This window comes from Balearica regulorum, chromosome W (genome assembly GCF_011004875.1).
Source record: "Balearica regulorum gibbericeps isolate bBalReg1 chromosome W, bBalReg1.pri, whole genome shotgun sequence".
NCBI classification, from domain to species: domain Eukaryota; kingdom Metazoa; phylum Chordata; class Aves; order Gruiformes; family Gruidae; genus Balearica; species Balearica regulorum.
Genome location: NC_046219.1, coordinates 10,889,269 through 10,902,355, shown reverse-complemented (window position 1 = coordinate 10,902,355; position 13,087 = coordinate 10,889,269). Strand labels below are relative to the sequence as shown.

The 13,087-nt window shown below is 42.6% G+C and overlaps 1 protein-coding gene across 1 annotated transcript in view; it reads left to right on the top strand.

The window, feature by feature from the left end:
• Positions 1-12,311, top strand: part of LOC104643987 (LHFPL tetraspan subfamily member 2) — a 38,442-nt gene extending 26,131 nt beyond the window's left edge. Inside the window, exon 2 of the mRNA XM_010313471.2 lies at positions 12,055-12,311. Within this exon, the coding sequence (XP_010311773.2) occupies positions 12,055-12,311 (257 nt within the window). The remainder of the gene's footprint in view (positions 1-12,054) is intronic.
• Positions 12,312-13,087: the final 776 nt, after the last annotated feature.

Here is a 13,087-nt window from a genome sequence, read left to right as displayed (position 1 = left end):
AGCCTGCTTCACCATGGTCTTCACCATGGGCTGCAGGGGGATCTCTGCTCTGGCGCCTGGAGCCCCTCCTCCCCCTCCTTCTGCACTGACCTTGGTGTCTGCAGATGTTCTTACATCTTCTCACTCCTCTCTCCAGCTGCAAAAGCTCTCCCTAACTGTTTTTCTCTTTCTTAAATATGTTATCACAGAGGCACTGATTGGCTTGGCCTTGGCCAGCGGTGGGTCCGTCTTGGAGCCGGCTGGCATTGGCTCTATCAGACACAGGGGAAGCTTCTAGCAGCTTCTCACAGAAGCCACCCCTGTAGCCCCCCCCGCCACCAAAACCTTGCCACGCAAAACCAACACAAGTGTTAAAAGGCAAGCATTCTTTATTGCAGCGCTGGATGCACAGGGGAAATAGCTCCACCCAACGCGCATGCCAGGTGATCACCAACACACAGGTTATGTAGGATCAAAACATACATATTCATCATCTTCCTCAGAAAAGGCAGTCCTATGATAATCATTTCTTAGAATCCATTTCCATATTCTCCTCCCCGTCATGCATGCTCAGTGATTTGAGTCGGTGGTCCTCAAGGGTCTCTGGTGGTCGTCAGTGGTCTTGCACCCGTGTCCGCTGGGTGACCCTCTTCTTGTGGGCATGCGCAGTACACTTGCTGTGGATGCACCTGTCCATAACGACTTCATAAGATTAATATCTCCAAACCTATTGTTCAGTTTGGTAGGGACTGTACAAGGAACATAGCAGCATTGTACCTTGCCATGGTCAGTTAGCATCATTACGTATTACCTTGGTTACAAACTAATTATCTCAACCTGATTCTATAGTTTTTGTTTCACGGCCCCTATCCTACGGTTACACGCTGGTTGGGGTTATCTAACTTCTGCCTTGAGCTCTGCCTCTGTGTGTGTCATCTGAAGTAGGTTGGCTATTGGAGGCAGAAACTGTGAGCAGAGATTGCAGGCTCTGCAGTAATGCAAATAAATAACCAAAATGAGTTATGCAGGCAAGGCAAGGCAAGCCCCAGGGACTGAGCAGTAGCTACAGAAAGGCAGGGATATAGTCAATTAAGCATAAACTTCTATCAAAGAAGCAGAGATGTAAGGGACCTGGCCAGGCTCTGTCCTGTGGATGCTGGTATGAGAAATCAGTGCTGAGGATTTACCATGGTTTTTCCTCTTGTGGATTGTCTAGCCATAGACTGGCCTGTAAGTGGTTTTTGCTCAACTGCAGCTGCTTGGGTGTGTGTTAGGTGTAGATCAAGGCTACAGTGTTAGCCATAGAAACAGCCCTCTGGCTTTTTCATGTTGCATAAAATGGTTGTGTGGTGCTCCTTAGGTCAAAGGTGGAAGAGCATAGAGACTGCCGAGCTATTCATATCACATTTAACCATTTTGCCTGTTTAAAAGCAGACCTTGCATTTCCAAGCAGCATCATAACCTCTCCTGCCCTTGCTACCCCTGCTATTTCTTACCTTGTTCTTTCCACATGGGCATTTTTCCTTCCCTCTGCATCTGTGTTCCCAGGAGCACAGAAGTGGTTCTTTTTTGGGGGTCTCTGGAAGCTGCTGCTCTGCTTACAAGTAGTTGGACAGTTAAGTGCTTTGGATTGCCAGCTTCTGCTTTAGCCCACAGTTTGCTCTGTTGGTGAGTGGTAAAGCATTTTATGTGTATTTTGTTGAAACTGCAAAAGTCATTGAAATGAGCTCTGTAGCCTGTGACTATCTCTTTTGTAGTTACTAGGAAGCAGGAGGCAAAGCTCCTCTTGATCTTTTTATACAAGCACCCCTGTTTGGGCAGGGAGGGATAGTCAGGAAGGGATCTTTGTACCCTGCACAGCTCAGCCATTGTGCTGGGTACTGGAGATTTGAGCTGAATATGTGGAATCTGTGCCTCTCCACTTGCTGTTACTCAGCATGAAATCCAAAGTGTCATTTCTGTTGTGGGTATGTTGAATTGGCTTAATTGAATCATCTTTATTCACTTTTCCTAGCAAGTAGGAACCAGGTATTAATGAAATGAGAAATGATAAATATTAGCGATAGTGAGAAGTGGTACATGTCTTGAGAAGCTTTCTGTCTGCACTGAAATTGAGTAGAAGGTAGATTCGGTAGTTAAAACATTACTTTTTTTTTTCTTTTATTATGCTAGGCCTGTATAGGATTCACAAAGTTAGCTATCTAAAGGAAAAATAAAACTCCAAATTTTTTCAGCTGTGAGAAAACAGCTGTAGTTTATGAAATTGTGGGCTGCAGTCAATATTTCTCCAGGAACTTTCTGTACTCTTAAAAAAATATTAATTCAGTAAAGTCCTGATGAATACATTTGACAGTGCTGCAGCCTTTTGGGGGAGCTGAGTTTTGGGTAATGGCTTTTCAGCTTGGGGCATACATACCACGAACCAGTAGCTTTCAGGAGTTGTTCAGTGCTGGTTTTGGTAAAAAGAGATGGATGTAACTTCTCAGTCCTGCTTGTGACTCAGCCATAAGCCAGGTTTGCAGTTAAACACAGGCTCTCTAGGTTTGTTAGTGATGGGGGGGTAAACTTTAAAAACTTCCTTGGTGGTAGCAGCTACATTGACATTTCGGATTCAGTTTCTTACTTCAGTAATGGTGATTTTTAACTACCAAAGGGCTTGTGATCATTAGAGAAAATGGACCATACCAATGGACAGTCAGAAAAATACATCATGTAGTCATGCTGGTTACGCAGAACAGGAAACTAGTGATGAATAGAGAAGGAACTGCTGGGTTTTAGTCTGAAACAGCTGCTGGGCTCAGCAGGATGAAAGCACAGCTTATCCAGGTCTCTCCAAGATAAAGCAATACTTTATACTTAATATAGTTTGGCCAATCAGCCAGGAAAAACTGCATAAAATTTGTCATTGTGTAACCGATGTGTTTAACTTTTTAACCATGGTGATGGGATCAAGATGAGATCATTAGCAGTAGTAGGGAATGAGAAAAATATTTTAGGAATGAGGACCTGAGAGCTTGGTGGTACCATGGAACTGATAAACTGTGTGGTCGGTATGTACCATGGAACTGATAAACTGCATTATTGGTACGTGAGCCAAATAATATTTCATTTTCTGTCAAAATCATGTCCTTTGAGTGAACTTTGTTCATTATAATCTCATTATAATACCAAAACACACCTCCATGCTAAAAACTACCCACCTCCAAGGTACGACCACCCCTCACTGGGCATGCTCTCTGAATTTCTTTAAGTATATAGCTTTAAAAGCAAAGCGAGAAAGTTTTACACCAATCATAACGAAGTAACTATGTAACTATGTGATGTAATTGTGACCATGTGTGTATTGAGAATATAAATATGTGCGTGTTCGTAGGCTAGGTATGCACGTTAGGTGGAACTATCCCCCGTGCATCCAGCGCTGCAATAAAGAATGCCTGCCTTTTAACACTACATTGGTGTTACGAGGTTTATTCCCGGATTTCGGTGACAGTTTCTGGCGACCCAGATGGGACCCTGCTTTTGAACCTCGACGGATCCGTGGGATCGCAGGATCTCCAGCCGGCACCGGGGAATTCTCGGGGAGAACCTCCGATCCCCGGACCGAAGAGCTCTGAGCAAGACCCCTGGGAGAGGTAAAGGCATTCTTATTTGATTTGAATATTGTTTTTTTGCTCTTACAAGTTGAAGGCCTTATTCAAGGAGCCCCGTGGCTCACCGGGACAGGCCCACATTGGGACAGGCCCGCACCGGGACAGGCCCGCATTGGGACAGGCCCACACTAGGTTCAAGGAGCCCGTGGCTCTCCGGGACAGGCCCGCATTGGGACAGGCCCGCACCGGGACAGGCCCGCATTGGGACAGGCCCACACTAGGAGCACGGGAGGCCTGCTCGTAAGGCGCGGTGAAAGCTGCGCAGAGTTGGGCTGAGGAGACGTTTCAGGTAAAAGTCTCTGCTAGGCGAAAGCCTGTGGAGCAGGGCCCACTGGGGAGGGGAAGCCTCCAAGGTTGGGATTTCTGGTGGCAGCAGAAATCCCTGGGATTTCCAGTGGCAGGGGAAATCCCTGAGGGAGCTATAACACGGGTTGGAGTCCCTCTGACTAGTGCTTGTGATAGTGCACAATCACAACCACTGAGTCCTTGAGAGATGGGTACTTTTCCGAGTAAGAAACCAATCCCACGAAAAACACCACTGGGATGTATTTTGGAACATTGGAAAGATCTGGGCAGAATTGATCCTTTGACTCGGAAACAGTTGATTGAATATTGTAATCACTGGTGGCCACTGTATATTTTAGAGAATGGGGAAAAGTGGCCGGAAAACGGGACGTTGCAGTATAACACAATTTTGCAACTAATGTTATTTTGTAAAGGGAAGGTAAATGAAATGAAATGGCATATGTGGATTTGTTTTTCACACTGCGAAATTATCCGGAATGGCAAAGGCAATGTGAATTGGTTCTATCTAGTTCTGCGATAATGGCATTAAAGGGGCAGGAACCCGGTAAAGATTTGAAAACAGGTTGCTCATCTTGTGATATTGGTAAACAATGTTTTAAATGTGAATTTTAAGATGATGATGTTGAATTATTGGTTGCACCTCGCAGGAGGTTAGGAAATGATCAAGGGGATCAAAATCTGGGGGCCAATAATGCTTCCGCCCCTCCTGTGGAAGGGGAGGCAGAAGGATTCAGCCCAATTGCTGGGAGAACAAGGGGAAGAGGGGGAGGAAACGGATTAACTCCCCTCCAGGCCCCTCTTCGACAGGCTGTTGGCAACGAGGGTCCGGTAATGGTGAAAGTCCCCTTCTCCATAACCGATTTAAGAGCATGGAAAGAAACTGCAGGCACCTATCAGGATGACCCAGAAAGAGTTGCCAAAGTAATGGAAACAATAATTAGAACCCAAAATCCTGATTGGGAAGATTTGCAAGTAATATTGGATACATTATTGGAAGACACTGAAAAGAAAATGGTATTAAACACAGCCCGAAAACAAGTAGAAAGTGTAAGGATCGGTGGACCAGAATTTTCCATCCACAAACCCTGAATGGGACCCTAATCAGCCGGGGCCCAGAAGAATGTTGACTAGGTACCAGAAGTGGATTTTGTTTGGTGTTAGACATGCAATGCCAAAAGCAATTAATTGGTCTAAATTATATGAAGTAAGACAAGAATTAAACGAATCCCCTTCGGCCTTTATGGAAAGACTGAAGGTGACTGCTAGAAAATATACTAATTTGGACCCAGAGAAAAAAACCAAACCAAAACAAAACAAAAAACCACCACGGAAGAAGCTATACAATTGGCCTGTATCCTAGGGAAAAAAAAAAAAAAACCAAAAAAAAAAAACCAAAAAAACCTCCAGAAACTGGAAGGGGCTGAGTCCAGAGACTTAGGTAAAATGCTTGAAGTAGCCTGGGCTGTGTATAACAACAGAGAAAAAGAAAAAGAAGTCAGACAAATGCAAAGGGATGGAAAATTCTGGCAATCTCGACTGAGAATAATAAACATGTAAAGCAAAACTCAGCTATAAATCAGCAGAGGGTGTTGGTGCGACAGGGCGAAAAGAGAACTGGCCTTTCTTGAAACTGTTAAAATTTAAGCTGGGAAAACAGTGGGTAACACATCAATTTTTATATATGCCCGAATGTCCATTGCCTTTATTGGGGCGGGATTTATTAAGCAAATTAGAGGCACAAATTATTTTTAAAGATGGAGAAATTAGATTACTAATACCAGAATCAAAAGCTATAGAGGCGAGAGTGTTTATGTTACAGGATTCCCCCAAGGAGGAACAGATTCCAGAAGTAGTGGACAACGCAGTTATCCCCCTGGTATGGGCAAGTGGAGTTCCGGGACGATCCAAACTGGCAGAACCGGTAAAGGTGACTTTAAAACCTGGAGCCAAGCCGGTAAGACAAAACCAGTACCCTCTCAAATGGGAAGCCCGAAAGGGGCTAGAGGAATTAATCACAAAATTTTTAGAATATGGGCTGTTAGTAGAATGTGAATCAGAATATAATACCCCTATATTACCAGTAAGGAAATCAGGAGGCAGGGAATATCGAATAGTTCAGGATTTAAGGGCCATAAATCAGATAGTTCAAGATATACACCCAGTAGTGGCCAATCCATATACCTTGCTGACATCTCTGAGGGAGGAACATAAATGGTTTACTGTACTGGATTTAAAGGATGCCTTCTTTTGCATACCTCTGGATACGAAAAGTCAAGGCATATTTGCCTTTGAATGGGAGAGTCCCACTACAGGAAGGAAAACGCAATTAACATGGACTGTACTTCCACAAGGATTTAAAAATAGCCCTACAATATTTGGAAACCAATTGGCAAAGGAATTAGAAATGTGGAAGAAACAGAATCAAAGAAAAGGCATATTACTACAATATGTGGATGACATCCTGATAGCAGCAGAAAGTAAAGACACATGTTTTGAAATGACCATCAGTTTATTGAATTTCCTGGGCCAGGGAGGATATAGAGTCTCCAGAAACAAGGCTCAGATAGGGAAAGAAGCAGTGATTTATTTGGGATTTGAGATATCACAAGGACAAAGACAATTGGGAAACGAAAGGAAAGAAGCCATTTGTCAGATTCCCGAACCTAACAGCCCAAAGGAACTGAGAGCCTTTCTGGGAATGATTGGGTGGTGCCGACTCTGGATTTTAAATTATGGACTGTATGTGAAACCCCTATATGAAGCCCTGAAAGAATCTAAAGATCAATACCTGACTTGGACACCTGAATGCCATAAATCATTTAAAGAACTCAAAAAGGCATTGATGACGGCCCCTGCACTGGGTCTACCTGATCTAACCAAACCTTTTGAGCTGTTTGTGCACGAAAGGTAACATCTGGCCCTTGGAGTGCTGGCGCAACGGCTGGGATCTTGGAAGCGACCGGTGGGGTACTTCTCCAAACAACTTGACACTGTGAGTAAAGGATGGCCGGGATGTTTGCGTGCCGTGGCAGCAACGGTGCTGCTGATTCAGGAAGCCCGAAAATTGACTATGGGCCAAAGAATAGTGGTATATGTACCGCATATGGTAATAACTGTCTTAGAACAAAAGGGGGGGGGTCACTGGTTATCCCCTAGCAGAATGTTGAAATATCAGGTTGTCCTATTGGAACAAGATGATGTGGAATTAAAAACCACAGCAATTGTAAATCCAGCAATGTTCCTGTCAACAGAAAATCCTACTGAGAAATTGGAACATGACTGTCTGTTAACCATTGAACAAGTTTATTCCAGCAGACCGGACCTGAAGGACGAACCCTTGGAGAATCCTGATCTGGAACTGTTCACGGATGGAAGCAGTTTTGTGCAAGAAGGAAGGCGAATGGCCGGGTATGCTGTTGTCACCACCGACAAGATATTGGAGTCAGGGACAGTACCTGCAAATACATCAGCGCAGAAAGCAGAATTGGTGGCGCTGAAGCAGGCCTTACGAATGGCTGAAGGGAAAAGGGTAAACATATGGACTGACTCCAAATATGCATTTGGTGTGATCCATGCTCATGGAGCCCTCTGGAAAGAAAGAGGGCTGTTATCAGCCCAAGGATCGCCTATAAGACATAAGGAGGAAATTCTTCAGCTCCTGCAAGATGTGCAAAAACCAAAGGAAGTGGCCATAATGCATTGCAAAGCTCATCAATTTGGTCAGACGGCTGTCAATATAGGTAATCGGTTGGCGAATAAAGCTGCAAAAGAGGCTGCAGAACGAGATATCCTTGCACTGGTACCAGTAAAACAGGTAAAAATTCCAAATGTAAAAGTAAGATATGGTAAATTAGACGAACAATTGGCAGAGCATTTAAAGGCATCCCAAAATGCAGAAGGATGGTGGGTAACACCAGAAAATCAGGTAATAGTGACCCCACAAATTATGTTGGAACTTGCAAAAGAGCAACATGAACAGACACATTGGGGTGTAGATGCCATGGTTACAAATTTGAAAACATTTGTAGTGTGCGTAGAAATGACAGGAATAATTAAGTCAATAATAGCTAAGTGCCCGATCTGTCTTAAAAATAATCCTTTAAACCAGAGGAAAGCACCTTTAGGAGTAACAAAGCAGGGTAATTCCCCAGGAGATTATTGGCAAATCGATTTTTCTGAATTACCCAGACAAAATGGGTATAGATATCTGCTGGTACTGATTGATACGTTTTCTGGATGGCCAGAGGCTTTTCCTTGTCGCACCAACAAAGCGAGAGAAGTGGTTAAAATATTGTTAAAAGAGATAATACCAAGGTTTGGGGTACCATTGGGCATGTCTTCTGATAGAGGACCACATTTTGTAGCAGAAATAGTCCAACAAGTAAGTAAAATTCTGGGGATAAAATGGGACTTACACACTCCCTGGAGACCGCAATCAAGCGGGAAGATTGAAAGAATGAATCAGACCTTGAAAAGACAAATGAGTAAAATTTGCCAAGAAGCATCTTTGAAATGGCCACAGGCCTTGCCATTAGCTCTGTTAAGAATAAGAATCCAACCAAGGTCTAAAGGCGGTGTAAGTCCATATGAAATATTATATGGCAAACCCTACCAAACTCCTTTAATCCCAGGCGACATGAGGGTAACAGGGGAAACAGATTTGAAAACATATCTGATTTCTTTAGGAAAGACCCTCGAAGCGCTCAGAAGATATATTGTGTTGACCAGACCGCTTGCTCTTGATACGCCTGTACATCCATACCAGCCGGGTGACTTTGTGTATATAAGAACATGGAGTTCTGAACCACTCCAAGAAAAGTGGAAGGGACCCTTCCAGGTACTGTTGACAACTTATACCGCAGTTAAGGTAGAAGGAGTGGAGCCGTGGATTCATTATACTCGAGTAAAGAAGGCACCGTCAGAGCAGTGGACATCTACGCAAAAAGGACCTTTAAAACTCAGACTGTGTAGAAAATTTGACAGGGAACTGGAAAGCTAAAAGAACTGGTTCTCAAAATGGAAAATTTATAAAAGGAACTAACCAGTGGCTGTTGTCAAATATATTACCCACATGGGAAAGAATAAATGTAAGGGACCACGAGTTAATTACGGACGCACTTGGGGTGATCCAAAATAACCTCTCCTTGGCTCTCAGTTGCATTCAGGCTCAATTATGGATGCAGTCGGTGGCTGCCTCAATTATAAGAGAAGGCGAAGAAGGCACTCTCCCTACTGAAATTAGGAAAATAATTTGGGACAGTGCTACTGATTTTGAGAAAGAACTCCAGTCCTGGTGGAGCCTGGTAAACTTTACTTATGATCCCGTTACAAACACAGCTACAACTTTTGTGCTCACTATATCCAATGCTACCAAATACTCAATTTACCCCATCATTGCATTAGGGATAAACCACAACAGAACTATACTCTATCCTTCCGAGCATAGAGTATGGGCCCGAAAGATGAATGAAAAATGGCAAACTGTTAATCTGGAATCTTGCATCGTACGAGAACAACAAGGATTTGTCTGTGAAGGTAATGCAATTGAGGCACAAGATATTTGTTTGGACACTGAACAAAATATTTGCCATTTTGAGGTTCATCCTAACGAAAACCCTGAAACCATACTTATATATATTGGCAAGGGCTGTGTATGCTTGAGAACTGTTTGTGATTTTTTATATGTAGATGAGGTAGTGGTAGAGATTAAAAATATCCCCATTGAAATAAATCTCACTTTAGTAAAACAGTTATTACGACACAAGGATTTGATTGAAATTCTGGAAAAAATTAAGGAAAACGGGCAGAAAACCCTAATAACTGTTCATCACAATGTGAAAGAAATACATCAAGTTTTTGAAAGAGTGCAGAGAGATGCAGAACTTAAATGGTGGGACACACTTTTCAGATGGTCGCCTACTGCTACAGGCATCCTAAACAAGTTGTGTCACCCCATCGTGATTCTTTTAACATTGGTTTTGATCAGTATGACCTTGTCAGTAATATTATATATCATAACTTGGAAAATGATGAATCGGTTAACACATCTGAAAAAAACAAATTACTCGTGAAACTTCTCTCACTCATATGATCATCCAAGCTGTTGTGAAACAGCAAAATAAACAAACAATCCCAGAGTTTCCTCCAACACATAGAAAATAGTTAGTATAGTGGAAGTATTGAAAAGGTGATTATTTCAAAACTTCCAAAGGGGGGATTGTAACCAATGTGTTTAACTTTTTAACCATGGTGATGGGATCAAGATGAGATCATTAGCAGTAGTAGGGAATGAGAAAAATATTTTAGGAATGAGGACCTGAGAGCTTGGTGGTACCATGGAACTGATTAACTGTGTGGTCGGTATGTACCATGGAACTGATAAACTGCATTATTGGTACGTGAGCCAAATAATATTTCATTTTCTGTCAAAATCATGTCCTTTGAGTGAACTTTGTTCATTATAATCTCATTATAATACCAAAACACACCTCCATGCTAAAAACTACCCACCTCCAAGGTACGACCACCCCTCACTGGGCATGCTCTCTGAATTTCTTTAAGTCTGTAGCTTTAAAAGCAAAGCGAGAAAGTTTTACACCAATCATAATGAAGTAACTATGTAACTATGTGATGTAATTGTGACCATGTGTGTATTGAGAATATAAATATGTGCGTGTTCGTAGGCTAGGTATGCACGTTAGGTGGAACTATCCCCCGTGCATCCAGCGCTGCAATAAAGAATGCCTGCCTTTTAACACTACATTGGTGTTACGAGGTTTATTCCCGGATTTCGGTGACAATTGGTTCTTAAATGTAAGCAGTGATGAAATCCCTTCACAGAGAATGGATATCACTCACTAATAGATTTTGCTGCCACAGATACTGACATTTAGTTCATTCATGCCCATGGTGTTGTGTCATTGTTAAAAAGAGAGTGGAGGAAGGACTTTCTTTTGTGAATTGTCTGGCATTCATAGACATTCATTTTAGACAGTCAGATGACAGGTTTTGCATTTTGTGTATATTAACTGCTTACTAGCTGACATAGTTTAGCCCCAACCGGCAGCTAAGTAAGTGCCACGCACCGCTCGCTCACCCCTCCCCCAGCAGGATGTGGAGGAGAACGGAAAAACAACGGCAAAGCCTCGAGGGTTGGGATAAGGGCAGTTTACTGGGACAGCAAGGGAGAGGGAAAACAATCAACAACAGTGCTGATAACAGATAGTAACAATGGGTGATAACAGAGAACGATTTACCAATCCAACCAGACACTCAGCCCTCCCAGAGCCACGCCGAGCCCACCCCTGCCCGACTAGCCCCCTTTTATGGTGAGCATGACGGTCACATGGTATGGAATAGCCCCCGGCCAGCTTGGCTCACCTGTCCTGGCTCCTTGTGAAATTAACTCTATCCTTGCCAGAACCAGGACACTAGCTTGGACCCAGTATTTCTTTCTCAACAAGGAAGATTTTTTTGCATCTGGCTGAATTACTTTAAACAATTAAGAAAACCTAACATACTGCAGAATGGGCTAGTCTAACTGAATTGAAGAAGATGCAAATAAGTCTTTACAGCTGTTCTTGGTAATCTGTTAGTATAGGGTAGAAAGAGATTTTATTTTTTCCAGGCAAGAAAATCAAGGTAGGAAAAATCCAGAGGAAAAAGGCAAAAATGTTTACTAAATAAAGCTGAAAGAGGGCTAGCTAAATACGAATTCAAAAGTGGATGCAAACATTCCTAAGTATTTGAAAAGTGCAAGTATAAACAGTAGGTAGAGATGCTTGAATGTTTTGCAAGCTCTGTATACCTAGCAATAATGTGTGAAAACAAAGGATTTAAAAGGAATACAGGGATTAAAATTAAGAATAAAGTCATTATCATATGAAATAAACCTTTCATAAGAAAAATCGTAGGATAACTCCAAGTTTAGATAAAACACCGCGTGGTATATACAAGGGAACAATCAGTAAAGGAAGGATGGATGGGGAAGTCATGTTCTCCCAATCCTGGTAGTTATGAGTGAGTAGTCACCATGATAACCATTACTACATGTGCTGTGTTTGGTGTTAAACTGATCATTTGTTAATCTTCTCTCTTTTCTTTCTGTTTTTATTTTTAGGCCTCTTCCTTATCTTAGGCTTGATACTTTACCCTGCAGGTTGGGGATGCCAGAAAGCAATAAGCTATTGTGGACCTTATGCTTCTGCTTACAAACTAGGAGACTGCTCCTTGGGCTGGGCTTTCTACACAGCTATTGGTGGCACTATTCTGACGTTCATCTGTGCAGTCTTCTCAGCGCAAGCTGAAATAGCCACATCCAGTGACAAAGTGCAAGAAGAAATAGAAGGAGGAAAAAAACTTATCTGCCTCCTTTAACTCCAGTGGGAAAAACAGCAGCACGTGGATCTTAATTTGCTTTCCATTGACTGGACAAGCAGATCCACTTACCCGTTTCCACCATTTATGATTGAGCACCATGCATTCCAGCCCTGAACTACTGAAATGGTCTTTGTTCCTTGCTGGGCAATGATGATCAAATGATCCCAAGAAAGCAGAATATAAATACTTGAGAATTTTTTTGTTTCATTCTATTATCAGGACACAGTGGAATTTATTAATCCAACTGGGGAGGTGCAGAATCATGTGTATATAGCAGGAATGTTGTTGTTATAACTGACAAATTCTGATTGATCGGATTACCTTACCTACTTTGGTCACTTTGAAGAATTTGGATTTAAAATAATAAAAGCCAGCACATTATTTTTCTTATACAAAGGAGAAGCTTATTTTAATTAGGCTTTGTTTCCAAGGGCTCCCCTCACCTGTGAATATTTCACCACCACCTGATTTGGTACAATACTTTTCATTGAGGTGCTTTTTGATACTTGTCCTGGTTCTGGCAAGGATAGAGTTAATTTCACAAGGAGCCAGGACAGGTGAGCCAAGCTGGCCAGGGGGGCTATTCCATACCATGTGACGTCGTGCTCACCATAAAAGGGGACTAGTTGGGCAGGGGTGGGCTCGGTGTGGCTCCGGGATAGGCTGAGCGTCAGGTTGTTGGATCGGTAAATCGTTCTTTGCTATCACCCATTGTGAATATCTGTTACCAGTACTGTTGTTGATTGTTTTCCCTCTCCCTTGCTGTCCCAGTA